Source organism: Epinephelus lanceolatus, chromosome 5 (assembly GCF_041903045.1).
Source record: "Epinephelus lanceolatus isolate andai-2023 chromosome 5, ASM4190304v1, whole genome shotgun sequence".
NCBI classification, from domain to species: domain Eukaryota; kingdom Metazoa; phylum Chordata; class Actinopteri; order Perciformes; family Serranidae; genus Epinephelus; species Epinephelus lanceolatus.
Genome location: NC_135738.1, coordinates 19,485,672 through 19,510,117, shown reverse-complemented (window position 1 = coordinate 19,510,117; position 24,446 = coordinate 19,485,672). Strand labels below are relative to the sequence as shown.

General features: G+C 40.6%; 1 protein-coding gene across 7 annotated transcripts in view; it reads left to right on the top strand.

The window, feature by feature from the left end:
- ano3 (anoctamin 3) overlaps positions 1-24,446 on the top strand; it is a 54,178-nt gene that overhangs the window by 7,269 nt on the left and 22,463 nt on the right. For 4 of the 7 annotated variants that reach the window (XM_078167834.1, XM_033634278.2, XM_033634276.2 and 1 more), the window contains exons 2-6: positions 12,031-12,237; positions 16,862-16,992; positions 17,137-17,292; positions 17,378-17,478; positions 19,607-19,651. In XM_078167834.1, coding sequence (XP_078023960.1) covers positions 12,031-12,237; positions 16,862-16,992; positions 17,137-17,292; positions 17,378-17,478; positions 19,607-19,651 — 640 coding nt within the window. The remainder of the gene's footprint in view (positions 1-12,030; positions 12,238-16,861; positions 16,993-17,136; positions 17,293-17,377; positions 17,479-19,606; positions 19,652-24,446) is intronic. The other 3 variants (XM_078167835.1, XM_078167833.1, XM_033634277.2) reach the window with 1 other exon arrangement.

Sequence of the window (24,446 nt, the reverse complement as noted above, 5' to 3'; positions counted from 1 at the left end):
TGGAATAGTTCTCAGAATAAATATATGCTTAACTGCATTTGAATGCAGTGCTTTGTCAGTGTTTATTTTTTTAAATTCTGTGTCAACTATGATTTTTACAGCAGACATATATCGGTTGTAAATATCAGCTATCAGTATCTCTGTTTCATAATAATCGGTATCTGCATCGGCTCGGAAAAAAAACATATCAGTTGATCCCTACACAGTACTTAAAGACATACTACAGGGGATTATTGGTTACTGCTTGTAAATGCAATCACCAGCAAAAGTGACAGTAAAAGCCAGCCCTAGATTCATTTTTGTTTGGTGTTTCGCCTCACTATACTTGCCTTTTTTTCGTCGCTATGTCTTCTGGAAGCATGCTGCTTACAGTCTGACACCTGGGGTCTCATTTATAAACATTGCACATGCACAAAACAAGGCCTAAAAGAGGTGTACGCCACTGCATGCAAAAGTTATGATGCGTAAAAAGCGACTTGATGGGAGAAACTTTGACCCATGCTTGTGAACAGGAACGGGAAACGGGAAATTGGAGATGCAGATGGTGAGGTGGAACCCTGGTGGTAGAAACTGTCGAATATTTTTTACTGCACAACATTTTTGGTATGGATCCTATGCATTGTTTTATAAATGAGACCCCTGGTCACTACCTTTATATAAAGCCCCGACCTTACCTGAGCAATGTTGGGCAGTACGTCCAAAAACGTCCCAAACAAAGACAATAAGAAGAGCATAAGAAATACAGGCAGAGGGCAGAGTCTCTGCAGAAAAATGCACCGCCACACACTTATAGTGGCTCATAAGTGATTTAGACGGATTATTTCTGTATGACATTGTTTTTAGGAAAATCCTTCATGGTATACCTTTAACCTTTATAGATGAAGTTGTGCTCAATATTGACTGTTTCCTGAGTGTTTTCTTACTTTTAGACGAGTTAATTCGCCTAAGTTTAAACGTGATTTAAAGCGTCAGGGAAATTAGTCGTTAGGAACATCCCTAATCTAAACAGACTTTTATTTAGTTGAATGAATGATCTTTATTGCCAGGATACACACAGGTACAATGAAACTTCATTTGGCTACTCTCAGGTGAATTTAAAACTAAACATAAACACTCAAAACTCAAGAAACTCAAAAAGACTGAGGGAAGCACCAGAATAAATAAACCAACAGCAGCAGGATAAACGTAAGCAACATCAGATTGACTAAAAACCACAGCAATTATATCATGTTTAAGAAGTTGTTTAATTGCTTGAATGGTGTTCCATGCAGTAATTATTTCTTTCTGTGTGGTTTATAACATCATATATCAAAGAGTGAGCCCCCTCCCTGCTTCGGTCCAGCCAACAGGAAACACACAGCACAACATGATATCAGATTTATGTAAAAAGCTTGACTACAGGCCTGAGGGCCCACTCAATATTTCAGTGACTGCTAAGTGCACCATTAAATTGAAGGCAAAGGGGTGAATGTTGGCTCACAGAAGTCCTGCTAAAGCAGAAATTCAGATATTATATTGCAGTTCCTCGAACACAATCAGTAACAGAGAGAGCATTAAAAGGCTCTGAGCTGAATGCAGCTTTGTGTTCCTGTGCACAAAGCTGCATTCAGCTAAAATGTGTTTTAGCATTGCTGGAGCCAAGGCAGTTATTGCTTTATTGGTAGTCAGTAAAATCTGAAAATGTATTCTGAATCAACTGGGAGCCAATATATGGTGGTTTATGTGCCAGTTACATCTCTCTTCAAGTTTCCCTTAAAAGGTTCTCCGCTGAGTCGCAGGTGAGAAAACATGTTTGGTTAAAGACAGAACACGGAGGGTTAGAGAAGGGACTGATTATGTAAGTAAACATAAGGTGAGGGTATGAATGACTTCATGTTTTCTTCCTGCCTTGATAAAAAATATCGCTCAGCTGGTATAAACTAGAACATACAGCTCCATTTGGAGTTTAAGAGGAAAGTGACTCACAGCCATCTGATATTACTTTTCAGGATTTGAGTGAATTTCAAATGTTCTCTGGCAGACTAATCATCAACTTGTTGACACACTGAACACTCAATATCTGCCAGAGAGTATTTGCTTTAAGCACAGCGAGATTTAAATGCAGCCTGGTTCTACAGTCACATGTGTCTTTAGCAAAGCTTTGCTCATGCTTCTACGTGTATTATTCTAGAGCTGCAATGATTAGTCAATTGATTGAAAAGAAAAAAAAAACTACAACAGTTAAAAAAAATCATTGAAGTCATTGTCAAGCAAAAAATGTAAAATATTTGATGGTCCCAGGTTGTCAGATGTGAGCGTTTACTTATTTTATTGCTGAATTATTTGGGGTTTGGACTGTTGGTCGGACTAAACAACATTTAATGGCGTCATATTATGCATGAGGACATTGTGAAGGACATTTTACTGTTTACTGCTGTTTAAAAAAACAAATGATTAATTGATTGTCGAGAATTTTGGCAGATTGATAGATAATTAAAAATAATTGGTGGTTGCAGCCGGATTTTATCCTGCACTGTCAAGTAGTGTTTACATTATTAACAAGCAGCTTCTCTTATAGTTTCTGAAGAATCAATATTGCATATCAGGCAACGTCATGCTCACCTTATTGCTCATGCAAATAGTTTATGGATTAGTGTTTTATTTCCCTTTTTTGTGTGTGTGTGTGTGTGTGTGTTTGTGTGTGTATGACCTTAACCCTTTTTTGCATAGGGATCCAGCAATACTGCCACAAGGAAGGCCCTTCATTACGCCAGCTTCCCTTCCTTTACACAGAACCGAACAACTCATATCACCATTCCAGTGTGTGATTTTAGACACAGCATGTCAGCATTTCGAAAGCAAAATAGGGGTGGCAGGTGTGATGTGTAACTCAAGAGCATCTGCATCTAGTGTGACACATACCATAGGGCAGCCTCCTAAACGATAACAATGGCATAACATGGCATGTGGTCGATCTTGTCTTGTCCTCCAAATTTGTGGTCATTTTTGGTTGCTGTTCTTTGTCTTTAAATTCGCTGCTAACTACCACTAGGTGCTTTTTAATATCCTGGTGGTGGGTCGCAAACATAACATACCAACACACTGTTACACCCGTCGCGTCTGGTCGGCTTACAGTTATTACACAGACGTTGCTTTGGCGCTGTTACTACCTCTGATTCTGGCTGTGAGGCTGAACAATTATGTTCCCCCATTATGTTTTTGCAAAAGCGGCTTTAGGCCAACAGGGGACAAAAGCAGTGGCCCCCATTGGGAAAAAGGAGATTATTGTTTCAGTGGTCACGGTTGAGGTTAGGGTTGGGGTGAGGGTAAGTCTCCAGGAAATGGATGTAAGTCTATGTAATTACCCCAAAAGTGACCTTAGTAAACATTTGTGTTTGTATTCTGCTTGTCAGTGTGTTGGTTCAGTGTCTGCTGAAGGACTTAGAGTCCTGTCCTCAGTGAGACTACTCTTTGTAACATTGTATGTATGCCGATACAGCGAATGTGTGTGTGTTGTGTGTGTGTTCATGTGTAAACCTTTGGTTGCACAGTCCTAAGCAGGCCACCTGTCCTCTTATGCAAGCAGGCAGATGGTTTTATAGATACAGACATTAATTTCAGGGCAGATTTGGGGAGAGCACATATACAGTATCATCTGTGATTTAAACAGGCTGCTGTAGGATATAAGGCAGACAGCAGTTTCATGTTAACTGATTCAGTGTGTTTAAAAAGCCTGTTATGAAATTGCAGCATTTCAGCTAGACATAGAGTTTACAAAATGACAAAACAGAGAGGTATTGTGTTCTGCATGTGTGTGCGTATTGTCTTGCAGTTACCAGCTTTAACACTTTCACAGTCTTTAAATAGTCCGCTGTTGTTTTGTTGCTAGGTTATAAGAACAAAACAGACACAAGTTCTGCCAGAGCCCAAAGTTACTCTACAGTTTAATCACGTCTGCAAAAAAACACACACTGTTTTTAGCAATTCTAGGTGGAACTAAAATGTTCTGCTGTGACCTTTTGTTGCTTGCTAGTATTTACTCTGCAGTTTGTATGCGTTCCCTGATGAGGTGTGTGTACGCAGAGACACAGCAGAGGCTTTGCGAAAAATCCTGTGACGTAGTAGAAATCACAAGCAATCAGAGGACATAAGAAGATAGTGTGGCGTTAAAGGAGCGGGGCAAATATAGAGATTGAGAGGGAAAGAAGATGTTTAATCTGCTCAAATGATGCAACCCAGAGGTTGTGCCAGGATTGTATAATGAGGTCCTGAACCGTTTAAACTGGGGGTAGAAAGTGCCATCTGCTCTGAGGTGTGTTCACGGTCAGGCTGACGCCCCGGCTGCACGTGAGAGATAGACGACGTGTCTGCGGGGAAAATTGTCAGCTATTTCAGACTGTTTTTGTTGTTTGTTTTTCTATTAATCATTGTCCATAAAACATAATTACATCCACTGTTATCCAGTGTTGCAAAAATAAGACGTGAAATGTCCAAGAGGGCGAGTAGTTTTATAGTCACTGCATAAAATGATGTCTTTCTTCACTGTTGCTTAGAAATTGTCAGCGTCTGTAATTAGATCCTTTGTGTTTTAATCACACATTTGTTTCAGGTCAAGTCAACGAGCTGTGATGTCAACACTGCATCCATTAGCTATAATACATTACATGTCATTATCATCACTTAAGTCAACAGCTTGTGTGGCAAAGTCAGTTAAGTACAACATAACAGATTTGGATAGTTAACCTGTATTTATCATCATTAAATGAATCAATGAACAGCAGACCTCACTGATTTGTATTTGAGTGGATGAATTAATGTTGTGGTAAATCACAAATCACATGGGATCACTCACATGTGCCATGTGCAGCAACGCTTGTGAATGTTTATGTCAGATTATTCTTACTGAATATGTTTTTGTTCATATAAAAATGAGAGTTGGTGCAGTCTGTGTTTTTGATCACTGGAAGTGCAGTAGAGGTGGGAATCTCCAGGCACCTCACGATTCAATTTAAGTCTGACAATGTGATTATAAAACAATTATCGATGCATCTTTTCACCACCCGATCGCTTCAGCTGTAAGGGACTTCTAGCCTGGTCTCACAAAACTGTTAGAAGCGATCATAATGTTAACAACTGGGTTTTAAATTTCCAGTTATTGACCTTTTTTCCAAGACAGCCTTTCAAGAGAGAATCATGATGCATCTAAGAATCAATTTCCCCGCAAACCCTGAAGTGCAAAGGTCAGAAATGGTCTAATTTGATATATTGTGGCTTTAAAAAATAAAGGTAAAGCTGACGGCTCGTCGTTGTGAGGCATTTCAGAAAGTACTGGCACTTTATTTCTCCCTGTTTTAAATAGAAATTCAAATGATACTAATATTCTCTATGAAATCTGAAGTTGCAAACCTGCAATCACAGTATTTGTGGTGCTGCAGTTATTCTTTTGATACTGTGATGGGTAGCAGCTCTAGTGTTTAAAGATTTACTTTCAAAAAGCTTTTATTTATTTATTTATTGAGTACACTGTTATCATGCTGAATATATATTTAGCTCACCGTCTGTTTCTGCCAGTCGAACAGAAGTGTTTGATTTTCAACATTTTGTGATGGTGCCCAAGTACAATTGCCCCCCTCCCAACCTCTCAGCTGTCACGTTAGTAATATTGTTCTATACCAGGGTACATTTACATCACCATCTGTTTCTTTATATTGTTGCTATAGTGTGGAAAAGAGCTCACAAAATCCTGAGCCCATACAATAGAGTCTGCCTTTGCACTGTGGTTCATATTTTAGAGACAACATCATGAACGACCCTTCCCATTTATGAGGGTGAAAATGGCGTATGTTGTGCACGTGCAGATTTTAGAGGAGGCAGGCGGCACTGAGAAATGCCTTTGCAACTCCACTCTCCAATTGCTATTCACAATAAATAGCAGTTTACCTTTGTGTTTTGGTGCAGTTGTTTTTCACACCTGATGCAAGCTGTACCCAAGAACACACAAACTGTACTCCAGACCACCTTTCAAGTGGACTTGGGCACAGATCGACTTGTCTGGCACACAGTATTAACGCTAATCAAACAAACTGGACTTTGTGCATTGCTGCTGTGCACTGTTCGGAGGCTGCTGCAGAGCAGAGCAGAGACATAGCCTCGGTTCAGGGGGAACAAGCCTGTGGCCATCTTGTTGAGGTCAAGATATGTCAACAAACTAGGACACATCCCCTCAGTGATGTGAGAGATGGAGTGTAGCATGTTCCAGGATGTCACTGATGATGATGATCAGTAAATTCACTGAATCTGTGGGGGATTTAATTTGTAAAACAACAGAAGCAACTTTACCCAAAACTACAGTTAAATCCGCCCACAGTCAGAAACCAAGGATTACCAGAACCCTCTGGAAGCATGGACATTTATAAAGCAGCAGCCTACAATGTAAGAAGCCAAATACCGTAAGGACAAAATTAAAATGAACAGGTTGAAGGAGCAGATGGAATCATATTTTACTGGAGTTACCTTGTGTGACTTCATGTGACAAATCAAGTGTTTTCGGATCCGGCCTCCTTATTGTGACATTTCCTGCATGGTTACACCCTCATGTCATCCATACCAGAGATCACTCATCATTTCAAACTTGTATTTGGTCAGCAAGAATAATCGTTGTGCCTTGAGTATTCACCATGTAACATTTGATATGAGCTGAATATTCAGTGGCTGCTAATGATACCGTTCTAAATGCTCTCTGTGAACTCAGCTCCGTCCATGTTTTCTTTGATATGGTGCCAAGCAGAGGATGAAACACCCTCTAATTGCTTAGAAAAGGTTTCTGTAGGAGAGGCTGTCGGCCTCGCCTCGGTCCTGTCTTCACGTGATAATTTTTATAAACGTACCGCTGCAGTGGTTTGGATGTGCTTCTCTAAGCTTGTGTGTGTGTGTGTGTGTGTGTGTGTGTGATATTTTTTTCTTCTTTGCCCACTCTTGTTCCCCTGAAATGCACTCTGTAAGGGGAAAGCAATAATAATTTTTGTTGTGCTCATAATGCAGAATGTACCTCAGTGAAAGCTGTGACGCTGAAAGTGCTATGAGCTGAACATAGATGAATTATTGAAGGTATAGAATGAGGAAACGCAGGGGCATGATGGGAAACAGCCCACTGACCTGAATTCTCTGTTTGCTACTTTGTGCAACATCCTCGCAGATAATGTCTCGATGCTGAAGTTCCTTCTCGGGTCCCTTAAGGCGATCATGAACGAACGACTAAAAGCAAAAGTGTAATTTCTTTTTTGACACATATTGAACAGTGTTGCCGCATTTTCACAGTATTGTTTTGTTTCCTCTGATAGATACTTGCAATTGATCATAAAACCCTTGACGTTTTTCAAATTAAATGTTTGCTCTTCCAGCTGGCTCAGAGTAGATTGGCGACAGCCACACAGAGACACATAGAGGAACAGTGCTGTGGCACTGCCAAGGATATGCTCACTTTTTATGACAGAAATAATCAAGAGGAGCATAACGAGCAAATAACAAATATACACAACATCCATTTCCAATGTTTGTCACAAGCAGAAACATTTGTAGGCGAGTATACAGTACACAGTATACGTACACAATGTTATATGTACCCACACACATGCACAGACTGAAAAAAAAAATCCTTTTAATCTCACAACACAAGACCGTCATGGACAAACTGCACAGGAGAGATCCAAATCCCGGATCACGACCTTCCCTGAATCTCGTCCAGCTCCCCCTCAGATGAGCCTGAGTGGGTGTTTGTGAGAGCACACACAGGGATTGCCGTCAAGGCCCTGTATCACACTGATGCTGCAGAGAAAATTCAGAGGTGTTTTTCTTCCCGTTGTCACCTTAGCAAGCGTCCATTCCCTGGGCCTTTTGATCTGCTCCTTTTTTATTCCCTCCTGCCTGTCTCCTCTCCTCCCTGTGCAGGACTCACAGACAGTCAGTAGCAGCCCACAGACTGCCATACCAACTGGCACACACATGCACATACAGTCCAAGCACTCACACGGGATTAACTTTCTCCTGATAAACCAGTTTAAGCCAGTGCACAGCGAGATTAAACACAGGATTTCACATTAGATGAACCCTTTATATATTTATATAGACTTACACAATGCACTGTCTTCAGGATGTACCGCTCTGACTGGGACAGAGTTCACAGAGTCTGTCTGTATCAGAAAAATAAGCTAAAGCTTTGGAACCGGGCAGTGATTGTCAGATAACCATTATTACATCCTTAATATCCACAGATCCACACATGCTCTGAAATTTTCCATGGAAGCAATTTCACACAACACCAACTCCGTCCAATTTGTGGGTCTATTTTAAAATTTAAGAATCCTTTGGGATAACCGAGCCTCACCCCTACAGGCCCATTAGCTCGCTCTGCTCCGATGTATCATCTCAGACATGCTGAGCCTTGCCAACGTCTTTTGGGATTACCAGGACCAGCCAGGGTCCAGTAAATGTTCCTTTTTGATTATACATACACACAGCAGCCACTGTGTTATATTGATCAGCATAATGGAGGGAAAGTGGGCAGGTATATTAAAAAAGAATCCACTCTTCAGGCCAATCCGCGGAGACCGTGAAATTACAGCACTTCAGGCGTTCTTGCCTCTTGAGTGGGAGCTCTCCGCTCGCACTGATTTACCAGTCAGTCATAAAGCATGTTGTTGCTGCTGAGGGAAACAAACCTTCTCACTCACTGGACCATGAAATCCCTGGTTTCTGAAATGTCATTTCAGTTGTCATACAGATGTAATTGGCACAATGTGACTCTTTAATAACAGCTTGACAACCTGCAGCTCAGTATTGATTTGAAATATTGGACTTAATGAAATAGATTGAAACAGGAAAAGCAACCAAGGGGAGCTGAAAGCGTGTGTACACTGTAGAAATAATTAAAGCACTGGGAAATTAAGCTTTGTTGTTAGCCTGAAGACAAATTAACTTAAATAGCTTCATTTAAAGTTTACTCTTATTGTGTTTTGTGCTGAGTTATCATACTCTCATGTTCAGAGTTTTCACTTTCTCAATAATTCATTGTGTAGCTTTTAGCTGGAGCTCACAACTTCCATTCATTTCATATCTGTGGGGCTGCACAGGAAATAAACAGCGTGATCAGTGGTTCCCCTGGGCCCTCAAGCTCACATCTTTAACTGGTTCCCTTTCTCACCCAACAGCAATGGGGAATCCCACTGGGATGAGTGTCATGAGAGTGAGTTATTGCGCAGCTTGGAGCGCGGACCCTCAGGATGCAGTGAGTGAATTATCAATGCAGCTGAACGTTTTCGGGAAGGTCACTGAGAGAATTCCTCACTGGAGGTGAAAGTAAGTCACGTTGCCATTTGAAAAGAGAGCGCCTACATTTCATGTATAAAATGCCAGAGGCTGCAGAGGTGGAGCTGCTGCCTGGTGTGAAGGTCGCGTGCCACGACCTGCTTCAGTTCAGACATTCAATATCAGTTTCTCTTTACAACACATCATTACAGGGTTGAAGCACTGATTCAACAATGTGTCAGCCCCACTATCGACACAGTGCTCTTTTATCATCGAAATAACCTTGAAAATGACCTCCACTGCTATCGATAAAATGCTAATAAGAAAGTTATGTAACAGCACACATGAAAGCTGTTATAACACGTATCTCTGTTGAACTGGTTGTAGCACTTGCAGGCGTGTGTATGTAAGTACTGTGGTGCACCATTATGTGGCTTGTCTTGAGGTATTGAGCTGCATGGTGATGGAGGGGGAGTGCTGATGGTTTTAATGCACTCCTCTATGAAGGGCAGACATTATTATTATCACCGCTCTAACCCATAAAAGGATGGACCAGCTGATGACTGAAGTGATTTCTCCTCCCTTCCTTTTTTCCACACACTCCCTTGTTATCAGTTTAAGCACTTGATCTATTAATGATTGTAAACAGATTTCCTTATGGTTAATTCTTCTTCCTTGTTTTTGTTATTGGACATTGTGCTTTTTTTTTTTTAAAGGGATTCTTGTTTGTTATATTTTACAAGATTAGATGAGATATGATAGGATTAAAATGATGGAAAATCCAGCCAATAGACACACAACACAAATGACAAATGCAAACAATAAAAGTAAGAATTTTATGTAAACTCAGGCTACTCCTACTTTAGCAGCTTCAAAAAGCCAAATGGCCTCAAACATGGAAAATGATCCAAATAAATGGATTTCTAACAGCTGTGGGTTTATGTAGAGTTCTTACTTTAACATGTTACCAACATTCCTAATTTACTGCCTAGTAAGTATGCATTACTGAATATTAAAAATGTTATGTAACCACTATATAAATACATAAGTATTAGTGAACAGTGTTACATTAAATTGCTGAAGTTGATTTTATTTTTTAATTTTAGTTTGACATCTGTTTTTGAAAGGGATGATGCAACTGTGGTGGTTGTTTTGTTGACAGTGCACTAATGCTCTATGAGTAGTTGGATGAAGTGATGCATGACCATCCATCATCTTGCCCCATGAAAGGAGACATGTTGAATTCTGCTGACAGTGTTATCTCCACCTGTGCTCACACATCTGCAAATGTAACTGGTGAGCATGCTAATGTGCAGCTAGTCAGAGTGTGGATGTTAAGAATTGTGTGCGGGGCCTTCTGACCTTCTAGCTTAAGTGATGTAGGTAATTACCAAATATTGACACAAATGGTCGCATGATAGATACATGTGTGAACGACCATGTGTCTCAGCTGTCCATTTGTGTTCTGACCACTAAAGCGCAGGTTAACACCAGGTATAAACAGGCTCACAGTTACAATACAGATCATAAAAACTGATGAGCTGCAGAAAGTTTATTACTAATTTTCAGCTATTGTTCCTAGCTGGGCTTTTAAATTTACAGTGTAATTAAAATATAAAGCTTTCAGTATTATAAATTGTAGTGGCATTAGCATTCTGGCATCAGCTGCTTTCCTCAAGGAACACTCGGGTGATTTAGTGTATCACTTCCAAAAAGTTGGTGGACTCACGAGAGCCAGATTTTGAAAAGATTGGTCAAAATTAATTCAGCTGAGACTGACATTGAATGGGTCAAGCTCAAGAAACAGTCCTTAGTTAAACTCTCCCTACCTGATGAGTGCCCATATCTTTCAAACTCTTAAGGCCTCAGTTTGTTTGAGTTTTCTGTTACAAATGTGCTGTCAGAGATAAACCTGGAGACATCAGCAGGGTTATTCTCTCTGACTTTATAAAGCTCCCTTCAGAGCTACAGAGCAGCATTATACATCTGTTTTCATAAGCTGGGTTGTACTTCAAATGAACCTGCAGAGTGGAGTGGCCCTTTCATGCTTCCCTATACACTGGCTCATTCATCAGGGGCGCACTGAGCCCTGATAAGACGTAGCAAAACGTTTATTTGAACAGAAACGGTGGTGTGTTGAACACCAAGTTGTGTATGTGAGTGCACTGACTTTTAATATGGTGGGGTTTATATATGACTCGCTGCTGACACCTCTGACCTCCCACCAAATCAGAGAAAGCAGAACTCAAGCCCATTTCACACTGTTTTGAGGAAAGGAAGTTCAATTCGGAAACTGTAGCAAAACGGTTTACACCATTTTAGATTGAACGTGCCCCCGGTGTTGCGCCACCAGCTAAAGAGTAATGTCCAGTCATACTCAGATGCGCAGTGCAGCCATAATGACCTGACACTTCTTCCTTCCCACTCTGCTTATACCTTCATGGGAATGCCATTTCCTGATGTAGGTTGTGGGCCGCACCATCCCAACTGCCTCATACGTTTTTTATATTGCTGACTTCAGTAAGTTTTAATGTTGTGTGTGTCCTAGCAGAGCGTCACCAAAGATCAGAGCCATCCATCTCGTAATGCAGGTGTCTCTGACTAAAATATATTTTTATTCATCATTGTAAGCATGCATACATCACCAGGTAGACTTTTATTTTCTTCTCATTTATTTCTGTATTTCATAAATGTCTAAAGTGACAAGCGAAATGACCTCTGCTCTTCCCCTGTCCCTCTCGTCCTCAGGCATGCACACCAGCATCAGCGAGATCCTGAAGGAGAAAAGCCTGAAGCCGTCTCGCCGCAGCCTGCCCTGCCTGGCCCAGAGTCAGACTCATCCAATAAACCTCAACCACTTCCTGTCTGTGCCTCTGAGCCCAGAGCCCAAACCAGAAGTCGAGGGACTGACTCAGAGCATCAGCACCTCCTGCAGCCTTCTGCCCCCACAGACAGGTCAGTCTGCTGGGAGGAACTTTGAAAGTCATGTTGTGTGAACTTGTCTTCTGCCTAGTTCACACTAAACTAATTATGTTCAACTACTGTCTTCATAAACCTATCAGTGGATAAAATGCTTCAGTCATTTTTAAAGATTTAAAGATTTTAAAGTTTACCTTGGAGGTTTCTGCATGGTAGTCCAAGTAAAATAGACTTAGTGAGGAAGAATTTTAATTTGGGAGTTATTTGATACTTTATCATTATTGGCACACAACATAGTTGGTGGTTATTTGTTTGGTTCAGCTGGGCGGCTTAGTTGCAGTGTAATAAAGAGAGGAGAGACAAAGAAACAAGCAAGAGACACCACAAACCACTGAACATTATGAATATAGTGAAAAACATCTAATATGCACAGTTCAGTTCAGGTCCCCAGCATATCAAATAGTACAGTAGGCAGAAAGTACAGCCCCAGTAACAAAAAGTTGATAGGCTGTGAAAAAATGTCAATAAAAAAAGAATGAAATAGATTATTCTTTTTTGCTTTTTGACTTTATTTTAAAAGGACAGTTTTAAGCATGAAGAGATAGGTGATGACATGTAGCAAAGAGACACAGGCTGGAAATTAACTTGTGGCCACTGTGGCAAGGACTTTACCTTTATTCATGGGATGACTGCTCTACCTGCTGAGCTACCAGGCGCCCACAAATGCCTGCACCAAGTTTCAAAAAAGGGGCAACAAAAGACTGGGAACATTGTGGGATCCTCAAAAAAACACCTATTTGAAACACTGGTAAACAGGTTAATTGGTAACAGATTAAAGTATCATTATTGGGTATGAAAGGTTGATGTACCAGTGCAAACATAAAACGTAAATCAGTACGAGTTCAGTCCAGGGCCTGCAGAGCAACGCAGGTCAGTATATGGGAACTTGTGGGAGGGCTAGCAAGGGAGTTAAGTGCTCTAACTGCTGTAGGAAAAAAACTGTTAAATTACTTATTATAGCCATTTCTGTGGCAGGAAGGCTCTTATTGAGTGTACATATACCTTTGTACTGGTTTTAACTCATGACTTCTACTCTCTAATGTTGATACAGCTTGTCCTAGGTTTTTTTCCACAATTCCCTTGATACATTAAAAGATTTTGCAGTTTTTAGTTGATGCACCTGCAGGTTTTGCACATTGTTTGATTTTTATATCCCTCTAGAGCTGGCCAAGGCTAACTGCTAAATAGCATTTAATTTGATGTGATCCAGCTTTGTTCTTTTTCATGATATGTTAAAGGCCCTGATCACACAGAAAGTGTTATGTACTGCCCTTTTTTTTAATTGAATGCCAAAAGTAAAAAAAAAAAACCTTGCTGCACCTTTTTATCGTTGCCCGCAGCCCCATCACCTCCTTACCCTAACCTTCGTGTGTAATCAGTCTACCATGCTAAATCTACCTACTAATTCTCACAGTTATTAGTAGCTCTTAATTAAAATGGACAGGCAGAGGGTACGTGCTCCAGCTCTGCCCAACAAACTATTTGCAGACAGCCTCGCACCCTCAACCAAAGTGAAACGGAGATCGGTGTGGGTACTTGTGACCATTAAAATAAGAGGGTGGATCACAGGGAGTACCACCAGTTTCTCCTCCATTGTTTACCAACTGTAAACTTGCTGTCATGGTAACCACAGAAGGCCCACCTCTCAAGTCATCTGATTGGACAAAAAGAGTTCCAAGCACTCTGGCAAAAACGCCAGGTGCCTGGAGTGCAGAAATGTGAGGTGCATAGCAACGCCAAAAATGGCAACCAAAAAGCTCAATACTTATTAAAAACACTTCAAAAATCCACCTCCAGCTGCTAAAATGCTTTCTGTGTGATTGAGGCCTAAGTTATTCTTCAATTCTATTTAGATTCTTACAGGGAAGCCTTTCACGGTAAACTTATGTCATATCTGTGATGCAAACTATCACTGTTACTCTGTTCAGTCTTTCTATTACAAATAAGTTTATTTCTGTGGCTCTTATGTGTTGTTACTGGTTACCGCTATTTTTGTCTGTATGCTGTGTTTTATCATTCTTCGTCCTCTGTATTGCATGTTGTGCTCAACAGGATTTGGTTGCTGCGCAGATTTTTTTTGTGACATTTAAGGCACATGCAGGATATTGATGGAGCAGATTGTGTTAATGCTGCAGCGGATGTGTCTGGTGCACTTTTAGAGGCAGTGAGATAAAAACCTGGTGAAACCAGGAAAAAAAATGCAAATGGCTGAGCGAGAGGGAAAATTATTCAGTCTTATTAATATCTTCAGGAATATTCAGAGGCCATTGACAGCGCGGGCAGCACTTCAACACGTGGGTATTTTCACGACCTTGAGCCGCCCTTTGCCCCACTCTTTGTTTTTTTGCTGCAGAGTGGAGTGTGCAAAAGTGGGAAGAGAGGTGCAGTTTCATGCAGATGAGGCAGCACAAGGTGAGGTGTTGCTATTTTGGTGAAAAGCGGCTCTTTGTCGTTGTGCTGAAAATAGACGTCTGCAGAAAAAAAGGTCTGTTGGCCCGAGGAGGGTGCAGACGGAAGGAGGGAGTGGAGACAGACCAACCTTGGTACACTGACATGCGTTTGATCTAAGCTGGATGTACTGCTGCAAAATAGGACATATGTTTCGCTTTACTTTAAATTGTACTGATTTACTTTAGCTAACAATGATATTATCAGTCATGTGACACTGTACTTTAAAGGGACAGTTCACTCAAAATCGAAGATACATGCTTTTCCTCTTACCTGTAGTGCTATTTATCAGTCAAGATTGTTTTGGTGTGAGTTGCCAAGTGTTGGAGATTTCGGCCGTAGAGATGTCTGCCTTCTCTTGAATAAAATGGAATGGTTTTTTGTTAGGTTTTTTTGGGGGCGCTTTGAGCACCACAAGCACAGTGCTGTCCAGTTTGATTATATTCAAGAGAAGGCAGACGTCTCTACGGCCGATATCTCCAACATTCTGCAAGTCACACCAAACTATCTAGATTGATAATCGACACTACAGGTAAGAGGGAAAATATAAGTTTTTGGATTTGGGGTGAACTGTCTCTTTAAACTGGAACCGCTCTAATACGGCTCCTTGCTGTGTGTGAAAATGCAGCATGATCCAGCAGCATCAATTCAGACTGCTTTTCTTTACAGTGCCCCATGTTGCCTGAAGTTGTGAGTCATTTTTCAGCACAGTTGACACTAATCACCAGATACAAATGGACTGGCTGTATTGGCTTTCAGTGTGGAGGAAATCCACATTGATGTCTGAAAACAAGACCTATCACAGCAATCAATTCCCCACTACACCTGTGCACTTTTGATATTAGCTGTACATACCAGATTGAACATTTTACATCCTTCATTCGGATGTTTTAGCTTGTTTGTGGTGGGCTATAGATATAGTCTTCATCTTTATCATAATGAAATCTGTTGCAAACAGCTATGGAAACTGTTCTGCAGAGATATAGTGATTTCAAAGATTGTCACACTGCACAGTCGTGATCCTAAAATAGAAGTCGGGTGGTTTTGTCTCAATCTCAGCCTGGATCAGGGAAGATGCTGATTAAAATAAATAAAAGAGAAAAAAATGGTCACAGCTAATGATTTTGCATTAAAACTCAATTCCCTCTGTCCAAGGCTTATTAATGCACTAACACACACTAAAACACATTATTGTCAGGAGACCCTAATTTAACTTCAGTTACTTAATGAAGCTGTTAAGTCTTGATGTTTTCATAATCTAAATGAAGTGCTAAGCAAAAAACAGAAGCCAATGAACCAATGCAGCTCCTTCTTTGTCCCCTATTTTTTTTTTAATTTCAACATGTATTTGTGGTAATAAAAATGTAAGTCATTGATTTTGTTGGAATAATTTAGGTTTCTCACACTTGATTTCAGCACAGCAGTATCAAGACGTTCTGACAGTAGTCAGACCGAGCTGTTGAAGTCGACACATTTGACTGGAGAAATGAGCCGAGCTGTCACACATAACGTGCTGTGCTGTGAAATGATACGTCCCTCTATAGCTATAGGGTGTGAACTATGTCCATGTCATGCCATTAGAGTGCATGTGTTATGAGATTTAGTCTTGGGCAGATGGATGCTTTACTCACTAAATCTACTTTCCTCCTCATAAAGGCAGTACATACCAGGTACCAAAGGAAATGGAAAAACCTCCATTTGCTGTGTGGCAAAAGAGTTACTGCTCATCAGTTCTTTTTTTGTGGCCAGGAAAGGTTATCTGATAAGGTTTTAAAACACTGAGCTTCTAGAAAAGAAATTCTTGGTGCAGTCTTGATTGTTTGTCTTGCCTCACAGTGTGGGTTTAGCAAACCTTATTTTGTTTGTGCACATCAGTGGGATGTGTAAAGATTCAGGAAGGAAGGAAACACGATTGGCCGTCTTTCAACATCGGTGCTTGGATCTGTTAAATTGCATTAAGGTGTTGCTCTCAAGCTGGCGCCCACATTTGAATAACTTGGATTTAGCTCAGATCTAATTTCGATGTTGGCAATTAGATTTAGGGAAATATTGACTTGAGCAACAACAAAAGACTTAATGCAGATAGAATACTTTGTGTGGTGTGCTACCAGCTCAATAACCGTCTCATTGATCATGCTGTGTCTGTGTGTAGCAGAGGATGCAAAGGATCAGTATGTGGAGGAGTCAGAGGTGACTACGTGTGAAACCAGGGCAGACGAGTCATTTCTGCTACAGAAACCTGTCACCCGCGCTAAACTAGAGGCCCGCACAGACTCACTTCAGGTACCTCGCTCTCATTAATCTTCAGTTAGTGCCATTAACGTTCACAATGTTACACTGTAGTTGTCACTGACCCACTGAGAAGCTTCAAATATAACTAGCATCCCTGCATCTGAAATTCACATATAAAAAACATTGTCATTACAGGGAAAGACTCCAGCTGATTCCTCTGGGCTGTTTTTCCGAGATGGGAAAAAGCGTATTGACTACATCCTGGTTTACAAGAAGTCCAGTCCACAGGTGGAAAAGAGGTGCACGTTTGAGAAGAATTTACGGGCTGAGGGACTAATGCTGGAGAAAGAGGTAAAATGATTCATTTTAGAAGACTTTAATTGTCTTTGATTTCTCAACTCAGCTCTTAAACTACTGTTTTTCTTTAATCTAAAAGCCCTCCTTGACGAACAACGACATCATGTTTGTGAAGGTCCACGCTCCTTGGGATACGCTTTGCAAATATGCCGAGCAGATGAACATCCGAATGCCTTTCAGGTAACTGTAGTTAGAAACAAAAAACTGAGCCTTTAAAGGGGACCTATTGTGCTTTGTCGCTGTTTTGTGTCGTATACATAGTGTCACAATGAAGGATGTTCATATTAAATGTGGACAAAGTTTCAAACAATGAGGTAAACATATGAAGAAGTTGTGAGCAAACACCTCAGGTTTCCCACCGTTCTGAACAACCTGTTTCCAACAGTTTTTTCCACTCTGGCTACAGTATGATGTTATACTGTGCCAGATTTCTCTATATGATCATTTGCTCCAGGCATTCTACTGTAAGTGTGACATTACATAGTCTACACTGCTGATTTATGCTACATACTAACATTAGGGAAACATGTAATCTTCAGGGTTTCTCACAGATACATTTATTCTATTTGCCACAGTAACAGCATCTCCCACCATGTGTTGATATTTTTTATTTTTGGAGCTGAACTGTTCATCAGGAGCGCTGTTGAAATATTTCCCCCTGTCAGTTATTCACTGCACACACTGTCAGAGCACAGAGCATACTGTAGGCACAGACAGAGCAGCACAACACCAGGTACAGTGAAAGTAAAACTGTGCTGTTCATTATGCTGCAGCTAAAGGTTTGCCTTCAGTCATTTCTGCAGCAGCTGCTCCTCTTAGGGGCTGTACACATGCCCCGTCTTTAACCACCAGGAAAATGCGAGGTCGGGCGCTGGGCAGTACTTTTGTACCTTTTTTGAACCAGCTTTCAAAAGCACCACAGCAGGTGAGATTGTTAAGCAACTTTAAAGGGATAGTGCACCCAAAAATGAAAATTGAGCCATTATCTACTCACCCATATGCCGAGGGAGGCCTTGGTGAAGTTTTAGAGTCCTCACATCCCTTGCGGAGATCGGCGGGGCAGCGGCAAGCACACCTAATGGCTGATGGCGCCCCAGACTAACGTCCAAGAACACAAAATTGAACACGCATCATATAGCCTATTTATCTTAAATCCTGAGTGCAGAGCTGATCTTCTTCCAGGTGCTGTTTATAAGTGTGTAGACCTATCGTCCGTGGGACAGATGTAAAGCCCCGGCAGCCCTGCACCCACATGATCAACTTTTCCATATTTATCACAAACTGATATTTAAAAAGAAGGGAAAGGAATCTGTTGGCTGTGATCGGTTGGTCCCCGTCACATGACATGCGATGTGCACTGCTGCATTCCAAAAGTTGAATTCTGTTTACCTCAGGGTGCAGCCATTGCGCCATGAAAAATAGGAGCTAGGGAATGCATGCACGCCGTGTCGGCATTGTTCTGGTGTTTGAGTGTGCCCGCTGTTTTCTACGTTGAAAACAATGAATTCGAGGGCAAAACACAGCATGTATACAGCCCATTATCTGTCACTCTGCTCTGATTAGCTCTGGTTGGATAAACTGATCGATTATCTACCCCATGACTCATAAAGAGGTCCACCTGTGCTGCATTCAGGGGCCTGCAATAACACCCCCAACCCGAAACCCCATTTCAGATATATTCTTGCTTCAACATGTCCATTTTAGTTAACAACCTTTTATTGGTGATTTTTGATGGTAGAAACTGACGCTATTATTCATCACAGCCATGTCTTTCCCCAGCTGCAAGTACACCGCTACATGAAGCTACATGCGAATGTCAGGGAAACATGTAATCTTAGTTGCTCACCTGTTTCAAATCATATTCCTGCTGGAACATGTCCAGTTGTTTTTAGAAGCTTTCATGGAAAAAAAAACATATATATATATATATATATATATATATATATATATATATATATATATATATATATATATATATATATATATATATAAAAAGTGCAGCTATTCCCTGCTGTAATTACTCCCCGACTGCAGTGAACACTGACCAATAAGAGCAGACTGGGGAGCTTAAAGAGACAGGCGCTAACACGGAACATCTCAGACAGAGGGTGAATACAGGTGTTTCAGCTCAGTATGAGAAAAAGAAAGTGTTTTATTGAACATTAAAGCATGTAATTTAGCAGAGCCCCCAAATACAAGTATGAACCTGCAAATGAGCATAATAGGTCATCTTTAAAGTCATTTTTTTTTTCCAGTGGCCGACAACTTCATCCAGTCTCTCTAACTTGTCTTTCTTTTGTTCTTTAAGGAAAAAATGCTACTTTACGGACTTGAAGAGCAAAACCTTGGGCAGGTAAGTAGATTTAAGGTATAGGATTATTTTTCTCTGTTGCTCTCTGGGGCCAGGAAGATGGACGCTTCACTGCCTCTAATGAAATTCTTGAGCGCCACAGCTGCAAGGCTTTAGCCGTAATGTGAGCTTTGGATGGTGTTTTAAGACTGAAGTTATCAGTCCTTTGAGCGAGGAACGTTTGAGTCAGACCATCATTGTCCTTTTCAACCCAACCACTGAGTGAGTATTAATTAATCAAGGATTAATCACCCCTTTATGTATAAAGTCTGGGATTAGATTTTTAAATTGGAAAGCCCCCCCCCCCCGTGTGCGGCACTGATAAGTAGCTAAAATGGTTTGAAAATCATTTAAAGATCAGTGATTAAGTGCAGTTGACCGTTGCGCTGTTATGTTTGTTTTAAATTATTGTGATTAGTTAAAGTGAAAAGCATCCTGCACGTCAGGCACATTGTAAGAGTATAACACTCTTAACGTTAGCAGTGCTTTTCTATAAAATACTTGTAATCTCTGTCAAATAAATGGAGCTGCACAGGCTGATTAGCATACTATTTTTAGAGAGATGCACTAGCACTTTGATGTGATGTTCAAGTGTGTCCAGGCTCTACACAGGACTCCAAATTTCCATCTCACTGGAGATGCAGACAGAAACAGTCCAACACCAAATCACTGAAATAAGCTTAAAGCAGCATCTTTTGTTTTAAAGACCTTGGTTAACACGCTGCATTTGTATTTTAATTATGTAAAGTCTACAAACCCTTTGCAAAACCTTTTCTAAACATTTTCTCAGTTAAGAGCTCACTGTGAGTGATGTGGATCCTACATGAACTCAACATTCTATGTCAAACTGAGACTAGGTTATGGATATTATTTGGATTTGTGCTCTTATCACTGGTTTGAATTGGGAGGGATTTAGCTGGGAAAAGATGATGTCACATACTTCAATGCACCACTCAGGATTTGGCAACATTGGAATTAAGATGTGGTGACATTTGTAAGGTTGTTTCTTTATGTCACTGTCAATCATACCTGGTCAAATAACACCCCCACAGTCCTGATAAATCAGATTAGCTGAGTTTCTGACTGTTAAACTCTTGATTAAAAAAAATGTGTTGCTTGTTTAGTCATACATTTTTAATTTTATAGAGAAATACACAAGGTTTGAGAGCACACTTTCAGGGGCAAATTAAAAAAATACCTGTTTTTCTTCTTACCTGTAATGCTGTTTATCAGTCTAGATTATTTTTATGTGAGTTGCAGAGTGTTGGAGATATCAGCCATAGAGATGTCTGCCCTCTCTCCAATATAATGGAACCAGATGGCACTCAGCTTGTGGTGCTCAAAGCACCAAAAACCAAATTTTAAAAACTCAACAGCAATGTCTCTTTCCATAAATCATGACCCGATTACTCAAGATAATCCACAGACCTTGTTGTGAGCAGTTTCATGTAGGAACTGTCTTCCTTCTACCAAACTACCCCTGCCAACCGTATCACTGCGCAGAAGGAAGCGTGCACCACTGAGCTAGCTAATGTTACAGCTCAGCTAAAGTGGACGCCATTATGTTTGCAACTGCTCACAACAAGGTCTGTGGATTATCTTGAGTAATTAGGTTATGATTTCTGGAAAAAGACATTGCTGTTGAATTTTTCAAATTCTGTTTTGGCACTTTGAGCAAGCCGAGTGCCATCTAGTTCCATTATATTTGAGAAAAGGCAGACATCTCTACAGCTGATATCTCCAACACTTGGCAGCTCACACCAAAACAATTCAGATTGATAAATAGCACTACAGGTAAGAGGAGAAATATGTATTATTGATTTGGGTCTGAACTCTCCATTTAAACCTAAGGTTCATAAATTTCTTGGCAGTATTTTTCACTCCAGTGATGAGAAATAACTGGAACAGTGTTTGCACCACAGCAGTGATGGCAGATGTTTATGAATAAGCTTTGAATGAGCCCTTGTAACAGGCAACAGTTAGTGACGTGTGATGTTCGTGCTCATGAAGTACATGTGGGTTTTTCTTATCCATTAAACTGCAAACATGGTGTGACTGATGTTGCTTTTGAACACAGCTTATAAATGTCCCTGTTTTGGTATGATACATCACCATGCAGATTGAAATACTTTATCAATAAACTATCACAAACACATCATGTACACACATAATAAAGTCAGTGACGTCTCAAAGTTGAAGGAGTACACAATATGGATAATATTGATACTGATAATATTGTTATTTCACCTTTACAAACAGTATCATTTGAACATTTTAATGTTCAACTTGGAGGACACACACACCCACACACAAAAAGCAGACGTAGATCACACAGACAAGAATCACCCGCCCACCTGTCCAACTGTGAACAAAGAGTGATCTTAGTCACTGTGAACAATGAGGACCATTATGATTTCCTCCGAGCTCCTGCAGTCTTTCACTAAAAGAAAAATCTACCCGAGTAGTAAATAAGCTTTATGTGTTTACTAATGGTCTGTCACTAACTCACGTCCCTGTAAAGCGTAACAAATGAGCCATGTGCAGATGGTGACAGCTTCCTGGGTTGATATCATTACTTTCTGTACAGTACCTGTCCCCTCCACCACTACAATCATAAAATGCTCTCTGGCTACTGTGTGTTTTCGCCCAGAATTTCCATTTATATTCATTCACTCCATCTCAGAGCAGAGCAAGACAAATTAGAGAAAGACCTCTTCAGCAAATCTGGAGAAGCAGCGGGCAAATATTATTGTTTAGCCACGCTGGCAGAGCTGGCTCTAGGTATGTTAATGTCGTCTGCCTGTTGGTTCAGAGTGAAGCATCTCCACACTATTTGATGGATTTGCTATGAAATTTAAAAAAAAAAAAAATTAATGTGGCCCAGAGGATGAATCCTAATGACTTTGGTGGTCCCCTGACTTTTCATCCAGTGCCACCAAGAGGTTGTGGTTTTTAACTGAAATGTCTCGACAGCTACTGAATGGATTGCCATGAAATATTTTTGCATTACTGTTGCTGGCAGAATGAATTGTACTAAATTTGGTTATCTCTTAAATGTTCATCATCAGGTCAAAAGTTTTTAATTTTTAGTATACTTCATGACCAAACACCTGCAAATTAATCATATCCCCATTAGCCTCAACTGTACTTTGTGTTACATAATCACCTAATTTTAGGCTCAATCCCAGTACACCCCTTGCCTTTACCACTTAGCCCTTACCTCTCTGTTTTGCACATTCATATCTAGGGTTACGGTGTCTTGATTGATAAAGATTTAAAATGACCATAACCATCATATTACCTTCATTTAATATTTCAGTATATTATTGTCCAGTTTCCTTATATCAGCCATAACAAAAAAACTGCTAGTAGTATGCTATTGTCTCAGTAGCTAGCTATCTAACATTACATTGTTATTGCTGATTTGTGCATGACATTTGGTGGTATATGACACCTGAAATGTAAGTTAAGTCCAGCACCAGTGTTACTGCACTTGTTACTGCTTCTCTAACATTGATGCAGTCTGACACATAGGAGTATGGGTTACAGCATGGCCTGTAACTCTGTTCTGATGGGCAAAGGGACACTTGAAAACAAGGGATAGGCCTAGAGGTAAAAATAAGAAATGGTATTGGGACTTAGCATGCTAGCAGGCTAAACTATATTGGTGAATATAATAAACATTTTACCTATAAACCTCAGCATGTAAACACTGACACTGTAGGCATGTTAGCATGTTGATGTTAGCATGTAGCTCAAAGCATCGCTGTACCGAAGGGAAGCCTCATAGAGCTGCCAGCATGGCTGTGGATTCTTATTCTTTTCTCTATTTACTGAGTTAAATTAACTATTATGGCTGGTCTTGCGGGATAAGGGTGATAGGGGACAGAAGAAGATGCAGGTGAGCAGGTGGGTGGGGAAAGTCCAGGCTCCCAGGAATGCTGCTCAGCTTTGCAGCCAGTTTTTCCCAGTGGCCACTTGCGGTATTGCATCAAAAAATTCCCCTGCAGCCCAAAAAGCATTTTCCACATAGACCATCATTGTAAAAGAGATGTCTGTAAAACTGTTGACAGGACATCACGAACTTTAAATGAGGTGAATTATGAGTCATTCTATAATACAGTTTTGATCTATGCAGGTGTGTGATGCATCACAATGTAAAGTTTATGAGCCAAGTGGGAACTCATGGGTGGAGACAGCGGGAGAAACACTACTATGCATATTTAGTGGGCCGCAGTAAATCCTGAAGCTAGAAAATTTCCTTTGGCATATGTGCCAGGCTGGTGTCTAGATAGTATTATAAATTTAGGGAAACGTCAGGTAACTGCAAGGATGACAAGAGAAGTGGGAAGAGGTGTGTTGATGCATAATGGAGGCAGGTAATGGGGAAAGGCTGAGGAAAGCCTGGGGGTGAAAGGCAACAGTTTCCATCTACTACTGTGCATCATCAAAATTCTTACATACTAATTTGCCTGTGCTGGCGACTTCATTTGCTAATTTTGTGATTTTGGGGTCAGCACCCATTATACTGTAAATACAGCTGAGTTGAGAACGCCAGGTCTTTTTGAAAGAAGGGAACGTCTGAGGGCATCTGGTGAATGGAGGGATAATGACAAAAGGGCCTGGGGAATTAGCAATGTGGCTGGAGTGAAGGGACAGAGAGACAGACTGTGACATTAACATTAAAAGGAGATAGGTTTTAGGAAATCGTTGCATGCCTTCAAACTTTTACTGGCCCTTAAATCATGACTGTAACACAAAAAATAGAATTATCCTTTGAGTTAGATTCCACAAGCTG